Source organism: Corvus brachyrhynchos, unplaced genomic scaffold (assembly GCF_000691975.1).
Source record: "Corvus brachyrhynchos isolate BGI_N302 unplaced genomic scaffold, ASM69197v1 scaffold5, whole genome shotgun sequence".
Lineage (NCBI taxonomy): Eukaryota > Metazoa > Chordata > Aves > Passeriformes > Corvidae > Corvus > Corvus brachyrhynchos.
In genome coordinates, this window is record NW_008238321.1 from 11514261 (window position 1) to 11535375 (window position 21115).

At 42.2% G+C, this 21115-nt stretch overlaps 1 protein-coding gene and 1 non-coding gene across 5 annotated transcripts in view; both read right to left on the reverse strand.

Moving 5' to 3' along the window:
* Positions 1 to 62: 62 nt before the first annotated feature.
* TRNAL-AAG lies at positions 63 to 144 on the reverse strand. The gene has a single exon. It is a non-coding gene; the product is annotated as a tRNA-Leu (tRNA).
* A 2581-nt stretch (positions 145 to 2725) lies between these two features.
* The window catches only part of EEF2K (eukaryotic elongation factor 2 kinase), a 26794-nt gene continuing 8404 nt past the window's right edge, over positions 2726 to 21115 (reverse strand). For 3 of the 4 annotated variants that reach the window (XM_008633509.2, XM_017734168.1, XM_017734169.1), the window contains 15 exons: positions 19718 to 19778; positions 18852 to 18889; positions 16543 to 16714; positions 15272 to 15421; positions 13653 to 13785; positions 12851 to 12978; positions 12215 to 12416; positions 11881 to 11933; positions 11063 to 11140; positions 10194 to 10256; positions 8805 to 8939; positions 7677 to 7865; positions 7180 to 7304; positions 6432 to 6610; positions 2726 to 5783 (listed from right to left, as the gene is read on the reverse strand). In XM_008633509.2, coding sequence (XP_008631731.1) covers positions 5674 to 5783; positions 6432 to 6610; positions 7180 to 7304; positions 7677 to 7865; positions 8805 to 8939; positions 10194 to 10256; positions 11063 to 11140; positions 11881 to 11933; positions 12215 to 12416; positions 12851 to 12978; positions 13653 to 13785; positions 15272 to 15421; positions 16543 to 16714; positions 18852 to 18889; positions 19718 to 19778 — 1816 coding nt within the window. In that variant the 3' untranslated portion in view covers positions 2726 to 5673. Of the gene's footprint in view, positions 5784 to 6431; positions 6611 to 7179; positions 7305 to 7676; positions 7866 to 8804; positions 8940 to 10193; positions 10257 to 11062; positions 11141 to 11880; positions 11934 to 12214; positions 12417 to 12850; positions 12979 to 13652; positions 13786 to 15271; positions 15422 to 16542; positions 16715 to 18847; positions 18890 to 19717; positions 19779 to 21115 lie in introns of all 4 variants that reach the window. The other variant, XM_017734170.1, reaches the window with a different exon arrangement.

Here is a 21115-nt window from a genome sequence, read left to right on the forward strand (position 1 = left end):
CCCCCCCGCCCGCCGCCGCTAGGGGGCGATAGCGCCCGCCCGCGGCGCAAAAAAAGCGTTGCTGGCAGCGGTGGGATTCGAACCCACGCCCCCGAAGAGACTGGAGCCTTAATCCAGCGCCTTAGACCGCTCGGCCACGCTACCGCCGTGCCAATGCGCTCTCGTGGCGACACTTTTATTCCAGATCGCCTTTCCTCTTCCCCGCACCGCTCTATCCGCAGCATTCGGGCTCCCCACACGCCCCTTCTACCCGAAAAATAAAACGCGGGGGCTCCTTTTCAGCCCGTTTCCAAGCAGCGGCACTTGGAGCGGCGCGATGCACCCAGGACGGGCGGGAGCAGCAGCGCCCGAGCCCTGTGCGCCGCGCCCGCTGCCACGTGGATGCCACGGAGCAGCACAGCCGCCTGCGCGGTACGTGTGGCATCTCCCGAGCACCCCCTCTGAAAGCCTAAAAAAAGTTCTAAAGTTTTAATTTTCCGTTGCAAAGCCACAACTCACTGAGTTTGCACGGTCAAAGTCAGCAGTTTATGGCTGGGGGGTTGTTCTTTTGGTTACAGCACAGGGACCAGCAGGGCAGCAGTCAGTACACTCCTGCAAAGGGGTGGTAGCACACCTCAGCGGCGGGTGCTCCATGAACCTGCCCCTGGGAGTCTCTGGCCGCATTTTGCCTGAAAGTCTAGTAAGTTTTCTTAAAGAATTAATGTTATTTTCACCACTTAGTTACAACTGAAGGGTTGTATTTGGAGAAAAATTCCAGCTTCTCTACCGTAAGGCCACAAAGCCTTAATGCAGCTTGATTTAATCTTGTCCTTGTGGCATTTCATTTAAATAGGATAGAGAAAATAAACCTGCTAGATCCCTGCTGACAGCATCATTCAACCCTTTCCCCTGGCACCTCCCACAGCCTGTCCCTGCAGCACCCGGTGGTGCCAGCTCTCTTTCCAGGGAGCTGCTGAACATGGAATCATGGATGGGTTTGGCTGGGGTTGGAACTGTCTTTCAAAGGTCTGACAGTCCAACTCCCTGCACTGAGCAGGGACATCTTCAACCAGATCAGGTAGCTCAGAGCCCCATCCAACCTGACCTTGGATGTTTATAGGGATGAGGCATCCACCACCTCTCTGGGCAACCTGTGCCTGCATTTCACCACTCTCATTAGGAGAAGCTGCAGCATTGCAGAGTCTTGCTAAAAATTTCATTCACTGCCTGCAAGTACTGAGGAATAACAGCACACACATGTAAACATGAATAAACTCCTCCAGTGCTGCTGCAGTTGCACACCCTCAGTTCAGTGCCTTTTCAGGACATGAGGCTTTTTAAGAACAGAGGGAGCTGACTCTGCAGAGCAGCAGGAGAGGGTCAGGGAGGAGAGGAGGCTGGTGGCAGTTGGGTCACCAGTTTTTTCATTTCACCTGTGGGATGTCCATTGTAATTACAGGACTTTTTCCAAATTAAGAAAGAATTAATGTAGAGGAGAACATAAACTATAACACAAGCTACCAGCCCCACCACATTGTTTTCCTGGCACAGGAATCAGCCACAGAACAGCAAGGACTCAGCATGTCTTGAACACTTCCAGACTAAGGGCCAGGCCCAATGGTTACACACCCCTGAGCTGTCCCCACACAGGAGTCAGGTCCGTCAGGGAGCAACTGAGAGATATCCCTGAACTTAAACCTGAAAACACCCTGACTCACCCCTAGCAGCACTGCCCAGCATCCATCCTGAGAGCTTCAAATGAAATTCTGCCTGTCCCAATTCAGATGGAAGTCCTGATTTGACCCATTGTAACCACACCTGGCTCTGTCAGCACTCCCTCTGCTCTGAGTGAAATTACATCTGTGGGGAAGAGAGTGAGATTCAAATCAGTCCCACAGTAACTAAGAAACAGGCAATATTCTTATTTACACTTCAAAAGCTGTAAGAGTTTGCTGTCTCCATGGTTTCTGAAGAATGCTATTCTTACTTTGCTACACTTGCCAAACAGGCTGTAAAGCTATAGCAGGGCCAAATTTCACCATTTTTCATCTTATTGATTCTACAGTGCAGAGGCCCACGTGGTGCTTTTTTGTTAGGAAATTCTGCTATTTCACAGTGCCTTTGCTAGGGGGTAATTTCACATTGTTTCAACTACACAGGTGTAAGAAGTTCCACCTGTCTAAATAAAGCAATAAAAAAACAACAAGAAGAGCTCCCTTTGTAACAGTTTGAAAGGGCCTGTATCAAACAGATTATTCTTGAACAGAAAAGGAAATAAATCATAGCAAGATGACAGTTTATCATCAAATATTGTAGCCAGGACAAAAACCTCTCCCACCTCAAATCACAGAGCCCAGGAATTTCCAGCCCATTCTCAGGACTAAACAAAAGCTAAATGCATAGGGAGGCCTCTGCAGCACCCTGCAAATGAGCCCTCCAGCTCTTACATTTTATCCTCCATTAGGTACAGGCACCACGTGTGTAATCAAATGCAAATCAGAGAGTACATCAACCATTTTGTTTTTCTGGAGGAAAACAGATTTTGTTGCTACACATCTAATAATTTCCTCCCAGTTAGTTACTTCTGACTGTTGAAAGGGGATGAAATCAGGAATGGAATAATACAAATAACAGAGAGGATTTCTGGAAGCTTGCAATAGTAGGATTGAATTTTTGGCAATCTGTAAAGAAAAAAAAAACAAAACAACAAAACCAAACACCCACAAGCAATGAGTAAAACTCTGAGGAAAGTGACAAAAAGAACCATTTTATTGACTAGCCAGAATGAACCCAGACAAAGTGAATGAGAGGACTAAGTGATGCAGGCAAGCAGTATTTGCTTGTCTGACATACAAACAAAGGCTTCCATCTCACTGTCCTTACCCAAGCAATATTCCCACTGACATCTGGAAACACTGAACCCAGGTAAGTTCTGGCAGGCTGAGCCTCAGATTCATTTTCACATTTTTTAAAAATACAGATTTTTGTTTATTCATTGTGAATAGATTAAAAATACAGCATATAGCAGTATCATTGCAAAAGTCTTTAAAATATACAGTTTCTCCCTTCAAAAGAATGTCACAGAATAAGTTGTGAATATTTCTGTAAACAATTTCCATTTTCATATTATTGACAGTCCCATTTACTGTATGGCTAAATCATATGATACACCTTAGGACAGAAGGTAGTCTTCATCACTAAAAAGCAGTATTTGCAAACAAAGAATTAATCATAATAATTTTTGCACTGAGTTGTGTGCACATTTACATACCAGATCTACACAGAGCTGACAGCAACTTTAGCAACTACTGAATTTAGCAAATTAGACTACACCAAAAAGTGTCAATTATTACACTCTACATCCTCTGCATGCACATTTTGGACAGGCACTTTCAATCTCCTCCCTACATGGTTAGTGGTGTTGTCACACATGCTTCCTTCTCAAGGAAAATCTCAAAGATTTGGCATCAACACCTTATGAGGGAAACAAATCCTTTTGTCTAAGTTTGCTATAGTCCCTACACTGTATAGGTTCTGCACAAAACAGACTATTCAACTGTCTTTAGAGGGGAGTGGCTTCACCTTTCACTGACAGCTGATACCTTAATGCTATGAACTGAAATAGAAAAAAAAAAAAAGCCACATTCCAGAGAGGTTTTAGGCATCTAAAGCAGAACTTTCGATAGCTCATCTGAATTGCAGTTCTCTGGTTCTATTTCAGCATATTAGGAACAGAAAGTACTAGGTCCAAACATCTGGCCATTTTAGTACCTCACTACCCAAGACCAACTGAGATGTAGAAATGAGACCTTCCCCCATTAATGGGTGAAGACCTTGGTCTTCACTCTCAAAACAAAACAGGCCGTGGGCACTACTTTCCCACAACCCCTGCAATGTACAGCTAGATGATGTTGCCATGTGCTGCAAGGCTGCTCACAGCTACAACTGCCTGGTAGTTACAGCACCAGCCAGAAGCACAACACTGAGGATTACTTTCCCTTCTCTCCTAGAAAGGATTCAAACCCTCCCATCTCACTCCCTTAACCACCAGGAGATCACCCCTTTCAGACAGTGGCAGTTGTTATTGACATCATCCTTGGATACTGTCTAAGCAGTAATTCAAGATCCACTTGCCATAAAAAAGAGAAAATGGGAGCACAATTTGATCCCAGTGACAGGAACTTGCACAGGAAAGGGAGAACTGACTTCTGTTCCCTGAACAATTTCTGCATTTTACAAGAAATTAATATTCCTTGGCTATGCATGTGAGAAATCCTAATCAATCTGCATCATCTCTCAGCCTGCTTAGCTTTAAGCCTGCTTTTAAGAGCCTGGCTGAAGTGGTGAGCATTACAGGTCATTCAGCACTTCAGAGGGGCTGCCCCTTGTGCACATCAATTTACACCTCAGGAGACAGCAAGGCCAAGGAAGCAGAAGCTTCCATCTTAAATCTCCTGCAAAATGCCTGTTAACCACAACCAAGGACCAGGAACAGCTTCTGTACTATCCATATAGATGGCACAGCAGCTTTGGAATAAAAGACTGGATTCGGAAGAAACTTATCTCTATACAATGATAATTCAACCACCACCAGGTATTTGTCCTCCCCTCACTAGTTAGGATTAGGCAAAGAGGACACAAATTCAAATGTTTGGGGATAATACTGTTCTCCCTTTCTAACTAGCAATTCTTCTCTAAATGGCATTTGAAACCATTTACAGATAAAACACCATTTAAAAATATACTTAAACCATGTAAATTGTTATCTGTACACAGAAATAGGTGAATCAACATCTCCTACCCTCTTCAAACACACATCTGGAAATGGTGGAAAATGTGTTCTCATTTTAAGTGAGATGATCTAGCTTCACTGAGATTTGAGATGACACTGTAAAAATAACTTCAAATTACCCATATATTACAAATCTTGCTACTGTCCATCACTAAACAAATATAAGGTCAGTAGAATTTTATCCAACTAAACTTTTATATGGTGCAAAATGTGAAACAGAGAGGTAGCTGCATGCCTCACCTCATCAGGAACATGAGTGATTTTCTAATGGTATAATATGCAATGCTGGTAATGAATAAAACATTCCACCCTGAACATCCTCACTGCCAATCAGAATCATCTTCCCTACCCCTGCCCAAACTAAGGATTCCATCTGAAATTCATTTGAGAATAACAGTGTCCAACAATGTCAGCAAAACAGAATGGGACTACTTACTAACATCAGTAGCTGCATCCATAAACTGAAAATTTACATTCATGTGCAAATTTGGTGAGATACACCAAAAATGATGAAGAAATGCTGAGAATTTAGGAAAATGTTTTTCTGTATGTGGAGAGGAGAAGAAAAATGTAAACTGATCATTTGCTGTGTAAAAAACAGGATGTCTAAAACCTAAACAAGAAGGCCTCATTTTCTTTTGTCAAAAAAAGAGACCCCTTAGTTCTAACAGTAAAAATGTACAAAAGGTCCAAGTGTGTCAGCACTACAGCTTTAAAACACAAACAGAAGTATGCTGTGGCACCCTACATACTACTTACACTTAGATTTCTACCCTCAAAAAATTATAAAACTAAAATACGAAAGAAAGAAACTGGTAACATCACATAAAAATACATCTTTTTAGCTGCAAATGCAGCAAGTGTATTAAAAAATTATATACAAGAACTGCTTAATTTCAGTGTCATTCTTCCATCACTGCCCAAGCCTCTTCTGCTTTTTCGTAGTACTGATTTGCCAGTCTGCCCTTCATGGCTTCCATGGCTGCTTCTGCTGCTTCTGTGTAAAGCTCACCTAGAGAGGAAACAGTATCAGTTATGTTGACAGAGTAAAGAAAGAACATGGCTTTAGCCTGAAGCAAATAAAGGACAAAAGGAGAAATTGAGGTCAAACTGCAGGACCGGATGTATGGGTGTGTTCTAATAGTGTCAGAGTTACACCAGCTGGGAATCTGGCTTCTGCTCTTCAAGTTGAAAGTGATACAAGTGGCTGCTGATGGCTCCTCAATATATTTGGAAGGATGGGAAATAGGACCAGCCTGTAGGAGCCCCCCAAGACAGACATCTAGGATGTAGGTTACACAGCAACTAAGAGAATGCTGTGTAGGGCCTGGGAGTCAATGGGTGTAACTCAAACTACAAGCACCAACCTGCAGCTCAGGAAAGTGACCCGAAGAGCAGCCTCGGAGGGAGTGAAGGTTGCCTGGCAGTGACTCAGTGTGCCACAGATTGGACCTGGCACCACCCACTACCCTGTCACTGCCAAGATCTCTTCTTTCACTGTTACCAGCCTTGTTACACCCAGCATCATTAAATCTGAAGGTACTGACCCTCTCTGTGTTTTGTAACAGCTGAAGCAAGAAATCTATTTTTGGGGTACATGCTGGGGGAGAAGGGAAGAAAAAGCAGGATTATAGGTAACAGAAACAAAATGAGGCCACACCTGATCTCTGTGGATCCTTATCCAGGTTGAACCCTCCCATCATTAACATCTCTGCTTCCCTGGCCAGGAGCAGATACCGGGGCTCATCCTGAGTGCCATCATATTCACCTCCCTCATCATAGTCGGTCATGTTCAGCGCAGCATTGTACCAGTGCAGTGCCTCCTTCCAGTCCTGGGCCCTGAAGTACAAAAAGAATTTGGAAGATGGTTCCCTTAGGAAACAAATGTACTTTGCATTGGAGATTCAGCATCCAATTTTGTACCGGCTTCTCAGAGCTTTGATGCTCTCCAAGAAAGCAAATGTTCTCATGAAGACCCACTAACTGCACTGCAGCATTAGATCACTACAGCAAAATGAGGCTGGGGTCACGTTATGCAGGAATTACAGAGGAGAAAGTATTAGACTGAAGTGTTCTGCTGAACTCCAGAGTCTGAGCCTCATTACCAGCTGTATGGTTTTGGTCTGGCATTTACATTTGTGAAAGTAACTGATTTAGAAAAAAACCTGAAGTTGCAGAGTCTTGTTTCATAAATACATTAAAATCAGTTATTTTCATACTGAGAATGCTCAGTGAACTTCAATTAAAAGTTTAATGTTGACGGTGATAAAATTTATAGTTTCACTGTTGTGCAAAACGGAAAACCCAGGTAAAGAACAAGGACATGCTAAAATAAAAAAGCAGAAAAATCATTGCCCCAGCCTTGCCTCAGTGAAGCACCACCAAGTTAATTTAGCCATGCACAGTACCTGTCTGCACCAAGATTTACACCTGTATCATATGCTCTTGCTACCAAAATCATGGAAGGCCGGTCTCCAGCTTCTGCTGCTCTCAGCAAGTAATTAAATCCTTTATTTCTGTTCTCCTTTGTGTCCTAGTAAAGGAAACAAAACCTTTAAAATGCTTATTTCTAAGTAAAACCATCCCTTCATCCTTCTAACATTAAATGCAGCTTCTCAAAGTCAGCAAGTATTTAGTATGTCTGAGAAACTGGCACAGCCACAAGAAATAAAGCAGCTGAATAGTAAAGGTGGCTTCAAAAGCTTCCCAAAGGCATGCAGTAATTTACTGGCAAACCCAGAAAGAGGCGGCACATTTTGCTGTTTTGTCCAAATCACAAAGTAATTATTTTTTCTGAAGAGGCTACAGAACACCTGACTATGGTTTTTGCTTTGTCTCCCTTTCCTGCTATTCCTATGTTATTTTTCGAATGGATTACAATTCTGCTTTTTGGCATTTTCCGTACCTCCAGAGTGACCTCGGAAAGAATGTGATGTGGCAGCTGAGAGCACATGAGTCCTAAGCCAACGATGGCTTCCAGCTCCCCGCAGTCTGCGGCGTGCTCCAGGTGGAACAGGGCCGACTCCCGATCCCACTCCTTGTCCTTCTCACAGAAGCGCCCGGCTTCATGATAGCGAACCATGGCCAGGTGAACCTGGACACAATTGCACAGGACAGACACAGGATCATGGAGGGATCCTTCAAAACCCCTCTGCCCACACTTTACCAGGTCTTAGAGGTATGTCCTGGAGTAAGAGGAGGCTCAGGGGAAATCTTATCACTCTCTACAATTATATAAAAGGAGGTTCTAGCAAGACGGGGCTCAGCATCTTCTCCCAAGCAGCTAGTGACAAGATGAAAGGAGATAGCCTCAAGCTGCACCAGGGGACATTCAGGTTGGACATCAGGAAGAATTTCTTCATGGAAAGGGTTGTTAAACACTGGAATGGACTGCCCAGGAAAGTGGTGGAATCACTGATCCTGGAGGTGCTCAAGAAACAACTGAACATGTCTGGTTGACAAGGTGGTGATCAGTCAGAGGCTAGACGCTCATCTTAGAGATCTTTTCCAACTTAAATGATTCTGTGAAAAACAGGTTTCTTCCCACACCAAAAGGTTTGAGAACACCTAAGGCTCCCAGGACATTCAGAAAGACGTTTTAGGTATGGGCTTAAGGCCATACATAAACCCAAACTTAATTCACATTTGCATTACCCGGAAAAGTCTGGATTAAAAAGAGTCAGTCCATGCTACCAGTTTTCAGGAGCTCAGCTTTGCCTATGTGCGATGTATGTGGAGCAGGCACACCATATCCATCCCACTGTATCTTCCCTGTGTGATGCCTCTGGAAAGGCAGACTAACAACAGCAGAGTTCTTCCCAAAGGAGCCCAGACATTGCAAGGCCAAAAGCAGATGGAATTAATGGGTTCCTGAACTCAGATGTCCCTTATACAACATGGGTAGGTGACACAAAGCTATGGATGTGTTATTTTCACCTGCACAAATAAACGCATGCAGGGCAACAACTCTATGTAAGTAATAAATACAAGATGCTTCTTGTTGGATAAAACAGTATCAATAGGCCCATCCTACCTTTCCAAGGACTGACTTCCCAATTTTCTTTTCAAGTTCTAGTGCATTGAGCCTCTGAATTTCTTGGGCAACACAGGACGGTCTGTGGATGTGGACTCTGGAAGAGTTGTAGAGATTCCATTTCTCCACACTGATCTGAAATATGAAATATATGGTTATTTATATTCAAAATTAAAATTCCCATCCATATGGATTACCACCCAGGAATCAAAGCCTCCATTAATATTGTTACTTGGTAGTAAATACTGTATTTTAAAACACAGCTTTCAAAAGTCCTATTAGTAGCTGAATAAATGGTTATTATTGTTCATTAAATAAATGGAGTAAACCCCTCTATTTCTAATCTGAACATCATCACTTTACAGTGAAGTAAAGAATCATCTTAAAGTTCTGAATCAGAAAAAGTTACTTACAAAAATAAGGAACTGAATAGTCACACTAAGCACTGAAGTCACCCATGCACAAAAAAAATGAAACCCACACTTTTCTGTCCAGAATTTCAGTTAACAACACTTAAAATGCAGCTTGCATTCTAGAACTCTAGGAAAATTACATGTAACAATGCAGACAATGACAGGCAGATACATGTGTTGGCATTTCTCAGGAGGAGCAACCCAAACAAGAAGAAAGTTTTCAACATAAGAGGTCAATAGGAAACAGCTGAACACAATCCTATCATAATTAAGGCCTTTGCAGGTACACAGGGGAAACACAGCAGGAAAGGTTACTGGCACAGAACTTCAGTCTGTTAAAGCTGTTTCAATTTTCTGAAACAGGAATATATAATAATTAAAAGGAAATTCTGAAAATTGTATCTAAATTAATTATTAATTGTTGTCAAAGCTCTGCTTTTAATTTCCTTTCATAGCAGTTATATGTTTAAGTTAAACCAAAGACCAATTATCACAGAAGTTATATCTTGTAAAAACATTCAAGGTCTGGTCTTTCCTAACTCAGGTGACAGTGCTTCTCTGCACTGTGTATCTATTTCAAACACTGCATGTTTTTAAGAAATCATATAATCACACATAGGATGTAATTCCAAAAATGACGCGCAAAAAGGAAATACAATTTAGTTAGGCAGAAAAAGAATCCATAGAACTAAAATTTATGTTTTTAAGTGAGAAACCCATGCATAATCACTGATTTATGACAGAGATCAGCTACAGAGGTGACAATTCGTTTCACAGTACTTCTTGAATGAGCAAATAAAGATGAAACATAAAAGGAAATAACAGAGAGGTAAGTTGATATTAATAAACATTTTCTGTAGCTGAAAAGGAAGGGAAACTGACATCTGGTTTAGTGATGTGGTTAGGTGGCAGATGAGTGGAACAAAGGACAAGCAGAGCAGCAAACTCATACTGTGAACATTTCTGCTTTATTTACCCTTGCAGAGCTTCCCAAACTGTCTTCATCAGACTCCTGCCTCCGGTTGTTGTTTGAATGGCCCTATGTTAATGTAAAGATTTGCATCATTCAATCTGCAGCAACTGATGTGTTCCAGGTTCACCCCTCTACACTATCCCCATCCTGCAGAATTAATAGTGACAACGACCAAAATGGTTTCCACTGGATCCTTTTCTTTCACTGATATCACAATATTCTAAGAAACATATCAAAATGATCAGGAACTTGGCACACATGGGCTTTAATCCTGTAAACTGGAGATGCCATGACAAATACCTTGCCAAAAGGAGATGACAAAAGGAGTAGTATCTTTGGAAGCAATATTCTCTTTCCTGTCTTCTAATTAAGTATCTTGTTAAGAACTCCAGGTCAAATAGCATTTATTTAAAAATGTGTATTTTGGAGGAGTAACCAAGTAACCCACAGGAATTCTAAAGTTACATATTATTACCTGACAACAACGTTAAGTTCTGTAATGTTTCAAGCTATATAAAGCAAAGAGGGTAAACGAGTCTGAGAGCAGATCATATTCATGGATTCCATATGACAAGAAGATGGCTACACCTCCCAAATGCAATACACAATACTTAAAAAACCCACGCAACAACATGTAATCAAATATGATATTTGAAATTAAGCTACTCATTACAAATCATTTCTTCCTGTAGGACTGTCATTCCCAATATGAATAAGTAATTTTCAGCATCAGGGAATTTCTTTGTTTCCTCTGTTTTCAAAGTCTAGATCAGGATCAGATCTAGATCAGGAAGGACAAAAAACAAGATTCTTCTACAGAAACAGTTTAAGCATGAACAGGCCCAACTCTGCTATACCAGTCAGGTTCTTACCCTCTCTCTATGATCCAGATCTTCTGTCTCACTTCTCTTTTCACTGGGATATCCACTGTCTCCACCATTTTCAAAATCCTACAGAAAACAAGAACAGAACAGCATTAGCATCACACTTTGTAAGGACCTTGGCATGACACTTCTCACAGAGCAAACCTTTTGCTTCTTCAATGAAAAATACTGGATGGTTATACTGGATGAAAATGATTGTGCTACCTCTGCCAGAAGGAGCAAGACATTATACAGAAAGCACCATCTAAGATTGCCTTCTCCCTTACATACATTAAAAAAACCAACGACTTGCACATTTTATCAAATCAAGAATCCACTAAATACAGTTTTCAATCTTCAGTGGAAAATCAGTAACTGACAGCCCCTGGCACTAAGGCCCAGCACTGGAAAATGCCCATTGCAAACTTCCTGCATCTCCTCAGGCAAGGTTCTCTAACATCCCATGGTACCAGTACTTGCAGAGACCTCATCCATAGGGATTCTTTAGCTTTCATGCCACAGTAGCTGGCACAAGTGCCCGAGACACAACATGAAAGCAGGGGAACAGGTACATGCTTTAAGTACCTGTTAAAATACACCAGATGCAAATAAATTTCTGGTGGCAAAATAATGAATACTAAAATATTAAAATAAAATGTTCTTCCTTTACTAGAAACAGCAAATGCACAAAGGTAACATGATCTGCAAGAGTAAAAATAGGCAGAGCATCTTTATGTGCTTTTATTGAACAAAACCTTTGGGAAATCCTATAAAGACACATTTCATTAGGCAACTGCAACCTCATTTTCTGTTGGAAAGACACTCACCCTTTTGTTGTCAAGCTGATCCAAGTTATCCACTTCATTGAACACAGGCCAGTCTAGGAGAAATATTTGCTGTTATTACAAGGATAACATGATTGACGAAAAAGCTCTAGATATCATCATATTACTGCTGTTTTTTTCACAGAAGCATCTGTACATTAATTATCTACATAGAAGTACTTTCAGTGTTACTTCTGCTCAAAGAGGAGCACCAAAAACAACTGTTCTGGACTAAATCAATGCTTGTTGTGGCTAAGAACAAAGTTAAGACAAAATCGAAGTAAGACAAGCCCACTGTTCAGAACCGCCCCCGAGGTGATGGATGAGGCTCACTCACTGAGCACGTCCACCTTGTGGCTGTGAGGGGTTGCCGAGGAGGGAGAGCAGGGCAGGGAGTCAAATGCCACATCACTCATGCTTTCATCCCCGGAGTTCTCAGACAGGCGGAAGAGCAGAGGGGGCCGACTCCCGGACACCGTCCTCACCCGGCTGCTGCCGCATTTCTCCTCTGTGCCACGGAGAATCGTCTGAGCGGATTCCTTGGCAAATCAACAAGAAAGTCCTGTGAATAATCCTCCTGTGTATCCCAAGCATGCTACACAAGCCGATGTGAATGTTTATTAGGAGTCCTCTACGAAAGAGAGGGTATAAATATGCACATGTATAGTGAAGTATTTGCTTTGAAAAGTTCTACTCTGCAATAAAATATCAAGCCCTGACATTTTTACTGTCAGAGAGAGTTTTGTTTAGGACTGAATTTCATTCAAAGTGTTTCATCAAGTCCCATTCCCACCAAAATTAGCTGAAACTGAGATCAATTTGCAACAAGCATCAAATCAGGTTTGTGAGATCCAAAACTTAATAAATTATTTCAGCATTCAAAGATCTCCTTGGTCCCAAGCATACACTGTGTTACAAGGTTCCCTATTAATTAAAGCTACAGCTTAATTACACTTTTTCATCAAGCACTTACAAGCAATTTTTTATTACAATCCAAGGCATCTTTCTCTTTGGATGAAAGATCAAATGGTGCAAGCCCCATGCTTTTGCAGATCTTGTTGCAGAAATGAGAATGAAAGAACAAGGCCATACCTCGAACACCTAAGGCATTAAAAAAAGGTGAAGAAAGGGTTTAATCAAATTTTTATTATGATTTACTTACCAAAAGCAAAAATTCCAAAAGCTTTTTCTGAAAAGTCCAGAGAAAGAGAGAGAGAAAATGCTTTGTAGCACACAGCCTAACCCACTTCCATTTCAACACCTGTAAGAGCTTTTCACTCTCTGCACAAGAGAGTTAAAGAGAGTCTGAAAAATCTTGAAAAGCTATGTATGAACAGGATATAATAAAAACCTAATTTGGCTGCATTGCTGAGGAATGTGCCTAAATTTGATCCTGCTTACAAAACCTGCAGTGTCCTATGAACAACTTCATATATAGACACTTGGAACTTCAAAAATACATGGTGCCTATCTCTCTGCACTCAGCTGTATCCATTCCTGCAACGTGACAAGGAAATCAAAGGCCATGATTACTGCTCTCACATTGTAGAAACTACTTAATTACATTTCTTGTTTAGGAGTAAGCCAGGAGACATGAGCCAAGATCAGCTCTCATTTTAAGTCTGCCCTTATATGACAGCTGAGCTGTACAGGACTCCTCACAACAGAACTTCCCCAGCTGCTTGCAAGACCCTCAGAAATGAGTGGCTACTCAGCAGAGCTGGGAAATAAAAAGAAGCACCCCTTAGTACGTGAAACAGAATCATTGATTTTACCTAGGTTGCCATCTCCAAAATCTGTACCACTCTCTGTATGGATCTGAGGGTCTGTGTAAAGATCTCCAACTCCCTGGATATCAACAACAATGAGTTGGTGTCCTGAGCGCTCAAAGGTGAAGTGACTGAAGGCCTGGAAAGAACCATAGAAGATGTCTGAGAACACTCTCCCTGGATCTACTGGAAACAGCAACATATATTCACCTGTTATAAATGGGAAAAGAAGTCTGATAACCCTATCAGTGAAATATAACTGGTATAAACATCATGATGAAAGAAGCAAGAGAGACTAAAAGCATGTAGTATCGTGTCTCTCCAACCTGCTCCAACTTGCAGATAGGCTAAAAAAGGCAGGGTGAAAAGCAGCAGTGGGCACAGGCAGGGTAAAGATTGCTTAATGCCTCATTTTTGTACTGGAGATTGCTTTTCACTAGAGTCTTCACCTTAGGTAGTGGGGAGCTGGCTAGCAGAGGGAACAACAGTGGGCTCTGAAGCCAGTGCAGAGTAACTTCTGTATAAACATTCGGGCTGTGCCTGTGAATCTGCAAGCTCTGCATCTCTGGGACACTGCTTCCTTCTGCCAACAAGCCTTAGCTCTGCCACATCTTGGAAAAAAACCCCATAAATAAATGTGAGCATCCCCACAAATTCTTCTTCCCCTCTGAGAGCTCCCCTGAGTGACTGCTCTGTGTCTACATTTGTGTATCAGACAATGAATTATACATTTGTGCTCTCCAAAAAACACATTTCAAGAATCAGGTATAAAAAGCCCTTCTCTTCAGCATAAAGCTGAGATATTAGGAATCTTCTGGGAAGGCCTCCAAAAAAGTGTTGCCAGGCTTGGGGGAGGTGACTGGTGGTGATAGACAAACATTTTAACTGCAGCAAATACCACAGAACATTTTGTTCCCAACCTGTGAAAGCACAGCACTGATTCAGTGCACAGACAACAGCCCAGAACATAAATTCTCTGCTTACATTAAGCATCATGATAAATACCTTAAAAATAGTGGAAAAAATGTAAAGAACAGAACTCTCAAGGCTCAGTAAAATACCTTCATTACATTGACCACTTTGCATTTTTCGACAGTATTTTAAATTTATTTCACAAGATTCAAGAATCACTTGAAATCTGTACTTGTATTTCTATACGCAATCTCAGATTCAGCTATTGAGAGGCTGCAGCTGGAAAAACCAACATTTTTATATGCTAATGGACTAGATATATTTACATGCATTGGATACCAGCCACGTCTTGTGCATTACATGAGGCACCAAAAGACTATTCAGTACATACTACATGAGAGATCTCACTGCCTCGATTTGAAGAAAGTTTGAAATATTTTGATGCCTGCAGTTATAATTAAAGGGCTTAAGGTTTCCAAAGAGTATTAACCCTGTTCAACTCAACTGTAATCAACTGAAATGCAAGAAAGAAGCACTCAGCACTTGAAAGAGCAGGCCCCAAGTAAGGGGCAGACAAACTGCAAATAGAGAAATTAATCTGGCATTGTACTGCAGAGCCTGCAGTTTCCTTTCTTGGCAGTCATGCAAGACCTCTGGAGAGAGCCCAGAAATTCCCTGCAGCACTCTATGGAAACCGTTAAACAAAGCCTCACTTGCGGAGTTAGACGAATGTTGTCGTCTCGCACAAATCCAGAATTTGAGTTGTATTTGATGTATTTGCCCTCAATGTAATGTTCCAGATGAAAGAGAGGCTTTCCAGGCCTGTTCTTCATTTCAATAATACAGGTCTGTACTATATCCACCTGGGGAGGGAAAGAAGATAAACAATGACTAACAGAATACTGTCTTTGGATCAAAGTGCGTGTGAATCCTCAGCCATGAAAACTTTCCCAACACAAGAATCTGAACAATTGCTAAGATCTTTCTGTTTAACTGGGGGGAAGAGTACTGTGCTTCTTGAGTTACTGGAGGAATTCCATAAATTAAAAGCAGTCAGTTCAAAACACCTCACTTCTGCAACAAATCCCTCTGAAAAAATTCTCAGCAAGTGCTGGCTTTCTATTTTATCTTCTGGGTACCTTAAGAGTACTCTGCAAGCAGAGTCTGCTCTGCACCCAGAGAGCAAAACATACTGTCACTACTGCACAACTTGAAAAAATGCCTTTTCAGAGAAGGACTGAAGGTATCTACTGTTCAGGTATCTCTGTATTCTGCCTTAGCTTCTCCCTCTGTCCCATACACATTCCTAAAGGAGAAACCATCACAACTCTCACTCTACTTGCATATTTTCTCCTATATGGCATTTAAAAATTCTAGATTTGTAAATTTTCTCTGTGTGCTTCACTGTATAACTCACCTTGCTGTTATGAGACAGGTAGTTATTAACTAACCCCTATATGTGAGGCAATGCAAATATCCCACATATCAAAACCTCTCATTTGGCCATTAAAATTGTTAAGGTTTCCAGCAGGTTTCCAGCTCTTCTCAAAACTCACTGCTAGTTATATATTTGGACAGGTGTGCAAGATTTAAGCATCTACCTTCCTGAAGCACTAACAGTTAAGCGCTTACTGAGACTGCTGCTGGCAATAAATTCTGTGACATCTCTGGTTATCTCAAAAGCAGCTGGGCACACATCAAAGAGAGCACTACAAACATCATTTTATTTTGGTTTTCAGTCAACAGCTGAGAACAGTCAGACATGCACAAACACACAGCCCCTAGTCCTGGAAATATAAAGCAATTTCTGTATTTACTCCACTGAGAATCAGCTATCATTTAACAGAAAACGTAGTAGGGCAAAAGAATCTATCTAAGAATTTGAATGTGATGGAATGTGAACAAGTAATTCCCTCCAAATTATGTCTGAAGTGAAGCCAACAGAAGCACAGTACTGCATTTTTGCTTTGATCCTTCAATGCACCTGTTTTGGTGGCTTGTGCCGGTTGTACTCTTCTCCCCAGAGTTTTGCTTCCATCTGCAGTCGAACGTCCTCAAAATACACATCCCTGCTCACACTCTCTATGTATTGCTTGGCAACATAATTATAGGCACCTTTCCAGTTCTGAGTGTGTAAGAAGTTGGACAGCTTTTTTCTGAAAGACAAATCAATCGTTAGTGAAAGGAAACCCAAGGATTTTAGTTTAATATTTCCCCTTTCTTTGCCTGCATGGATAGAGCCAGGTTCCAAGATGAGCATTACCCTCAGTCATTTACCAGGTATTCTACCTGAAACGTGAAGCACAGGAAGGGGACAAGGGAGAATGAAACACCCTTTGGGAATGGCTGGGATGTGCCAAACTGTTTGGTTTAGATGCAGCTACACGTGCTCTGAACTTTCTCCTTTTCTCAATTCCTTTCCCTCCCTGTTCCTCTCAAACCCAGAGTATGAAGGGTTGGTGCCTCCTCAACAACCTGTTCTAATGTCAACAATTATTTTCTGCAGAAATTACCGGGGAGTGGCCTTTCAAACACGAACTGAGAAACCTCTTCTGGGATAAACGCAATCTGCTGCTTCTCAACACACAGCAGTTACTGCTCAGTAACCCACATGCTCCCAGAAGCAAAATTGCACCTGACAGTTCTCATGATGCAATTTGTTGATGTGCAAATCTTTAATCCACAGATCCCTCCAAAGCAAGGGGGCTGGGGCAGGAGAGTGGTAGTGAGTAGCACAGGAAAACTTTGATAAGAGAGGATCTGCTGACTGCCAACAAATGCATTAAGCAGGTGCTTTAATCAGCAGCAGCACCCAAACTCTCAACCCTTCCCTCTCCTTCCTCTCCTCTCCCTGCCAAGACCTTGGTGCAGAGGTCTTGGTTCAGGGGACACTCTACAGGCCAAACAACTTGATGCTGTCTGTCCTCCTACACGGATGGGTACACAGTCACTGCAACAGAGGCCTTGGAAAGAATGAACAAGGAAGTGAGGTAAGAATTTCAGCCAGCTCTCAAACTTCCCAGTTCTTGAAGGAACACACTCCTCTGCATAAAACAAGCCAGCTCATGTTTTTCTAAAGCCAATACCCTCTCATTGTTTCACTGGGCCACAGGCAGCTAATGCTCTCACTTTCTTAACTTAAGACTAGCAGAGTTACAAAAATCTAGGAGAGAGCTCCAGATGGGAAATATCAATGTACCACTGACACATACGGGAAACCAGCAGTAGGAAGCTGACATTCAAGTTATGCTTTCTTAGTACCAGAGGTTAAGGCAAAACTGCTAACAAATTTCTGTTTATGGCATTCCTCAAAATATTGTGTAATGGGGAGTTTGGTAAATAACAAGAGCTAAAAGCAATGTCAGCGGGCTGAGATTTGTTACTTCCTAGGCTTCATTCACTACTGTATCCAGCTGGCTTTGCAGGAACAGAGCCACCAGCGTGAACTGATACTGAAACAACACCAAACTGGAGCACTGAAGGGTTACTTGTCTTCCATTTTGCTCAAGTTCAAAACATCCCATTTCTGTCTTTCAGGAGTATCTATCTTTCCAGAGTTGAACCACACATGAAGTGCAATTTCTCTGGATTCCACACATGGGAAGAAGAGGGAATGGTTTCAAACACACACACATGTACATTTGTTTCCAGCGTGGAAGGGGTGGGGTAATCTCTTAGCACAAAGCAATTTATATCTGGATGCTGATGCCCACAATAACATTTGATAACACTCTGCAAGGAAAGGAAAGTTCCTACTCTGTCTTCCCCCACACTTTATCCTTCTGGGCAGCGCAACTGTTAGTGTTCAAGTTCTGCCTTACTCAGAACATCATTTTGGTTTATGTGATCCAAAGCAAACTCTAGGAGGATAACCTTCTTCACAAGCTGAGGCTTTTCCAGTTGGAACGGCACCATCCAAATATTTTTTCTCCTTTTTTCTGCCTAACTATAGGCCTCAAGTTGGTCTCCAGGCTGCCCACACCTACGACCTCGTATCAAATTTTAAAGTATTTTAGCACACAAGGAACACAGAAACAAAGCAGCTGTTACCACACATTCATTAATATTTTGCCTCCCAGAGATGGTTGAAGTAGAACATTCAGAGAACATTCCCCTTTCTAAATGCCACTCCCTGCAGGTAGAGTCACACAAACAGGAATAAACCCCTCAGCAATGCCCTTTAGAAAGGAGTTGAGCTTCACACAATTTCCACTACATCTAAGTGAAATTAGAGTCACCATAGAAAAAAATACTGCAGGGAAGCCAACAAAGATGAAGTGGGCAGGTACTCACGTTCTGAAACACTCTCGCATTGCTCCACGGCCGAAAGGCTGGGGAAAAGAAGAAACAAAAACCCAGCATTGCCATTTCCACAAAGTTAATTTCTAACCAGTAAGAGACACAACCATGACTTCCCCTTTACATAGGGCAGAAAGCAGTTTTCAAACAGGCTCTATAAAAATATTTCCTCAAGGAAAAATGAAAACCCACTGGTAGTGCAAGCAGGTAGCTGGGGAAAAGGCACTTGGATAACCTCCCCCCCAATGTCCCACGGAGAAGACATGGTATGTCTTTTAAATAAGTTATTTAAATTCTCTCCCCAGTTGGGAGTCAGCTCTGTGTGTCTGCCTAAAGAAGCTTCACAGACCTCATGCTCTCTGCTTTCAGGCTTCCATTCAGGATGTGCCAAACAGAGCATCATCTCCCCAGATGCCAAATACTATGCCAGCAGCACAGAGCGAGGCGACCCCAACACACAATCAACCCCAGGACTTAAATGGGAAGTGACAGTGCCTTCTACCCTCACATACAGAAAATTCAGCTGGTTTTCATTCTAAAAGCAGAAATTATTTGGGAGCACACAAAATACTAAGACTACTGCCAGGCAGGGAAATGATGCCAGAAGGAAATGGGAGGGGTGACATGGAAGGGAAATCACTGGGAATGGAACAAATGCCTCATGTTGCTGACAGGGAAGGCCTGACTCCATTTTCTACTCTATCCTGGAGAGAACGAGACAAAGAAAAAGAGATAGGAGAAAAGAACTACATTGAGACTTCAAAACTTCTATGAGGAAAACATCTTGCTGCCACTATTCAGGAACAGAAAGGAAATTACAAACTTGCTGCTAGTAAACATGAAGGACAGCGTGATCTTACTTGTGAAGCCATCTTGATAAGGACTTCATCTTCAACCCAGTCCCCAGTAACTGCATTGTACCTGCAAAATCAGGAGATGTGTCTCAGAAAAATGCAAAGGGAACCCAAATCCTCCCATTTCCAGCACCTATCCTTCCTCATCTGTAACTGACTCTGGAAAGTGCTGCTGCCACTCCCACACAAAAGCTTCTAGTCTTCCCACCACACTCTGGTCCTCCTCACTTTGGGCAGGCAAGCAGAAACACATTTAACTCTTTGAAGAGACACTGAAGCCTCCTGTCAATGAGCAGATTGCAATGCAGAATCTGAACTTCTGTAACACTGCAAATCAGGCTTTATCTGCTTTGAAGTTAAACCTCCTCTGTGATGCTGGGCAGCACGCTGGGGGGCAAAAAGGGCCTCACCAAGTTCTACACACTGAACAGGTTGTCTCCCCCAACCCTGAGCTTGCATAAACCTGCCTCGGGGCTGTGGAGAATGTGAGCAGCACCAGCTGTGGGAAGCCGTGGGGCCAGGAACTGCCCAACACTGCACTGAGGGAAGAGCAAGTCCCTGCACAACCCTGTGATACAACAAAGAGTTCGACTGTGGTCTCTCCCCACCCCTTTAACTCCCAACACAGTGAAAGCCAAATTGAGAACCACAGCAGCTGAGTCATCAACACATGATTGTTTCCAGCTTGGTTCCCCCAGCCCGCACAGAGTAATTCATGCACGCAGACACCCCATATTCCTCCTTATGTATTATGTATCATCTCAGTTTGCAGTAGATAAAAAAGATGAAAATAGGAGTATCAGAGCCATCTCTTTTTAGTAGTGTATTGAGTAGCCCTAAACCAAAATTTTCACTTATTTGTATTTTAAAATATGTGAACTATTTCAGGACTGTGTGGCTGACCAGGGACAGATGCAGTCTATGGGGAAGAGCAGCACTGCATGACTGGTACGGGATTGGAAGGGAGGCCTCCCCAAACACTGATGCTAAGTGCTGATTAGCTGGCCTCTAACCCCTAACCCTTCCTCCCAGAAACCTGTGTCAGTAGAGTAAATATTTTGGCAAAGCTCGTGTTAAAGCACTGAAACCAGTTTCAGGGCCAAACTGCCTTTTAGCACGTAGACCACGCTGAGCTATTCTGGGCTTTATAAGGATTTGAATTCCAGCCACATGCAATACCGCATGGACCAGCAACACTGAAACTGCTATTTTGGGAAAGGCACAGGGGGCTTTGTTGCTTTCTTTCCTAAACTACTTAAACTAAGTATGCTGCCTCTTTGTTGGGATTCATTTCCTTATTAGATTAAATTTATGGCATCAATAAACCAACTAGAAAATACTTTTCAGCCTTGTTTCCTGTCTACACAGTGAAAGTCCTAGATACTGCTTAGGTGGGAGAGAAAG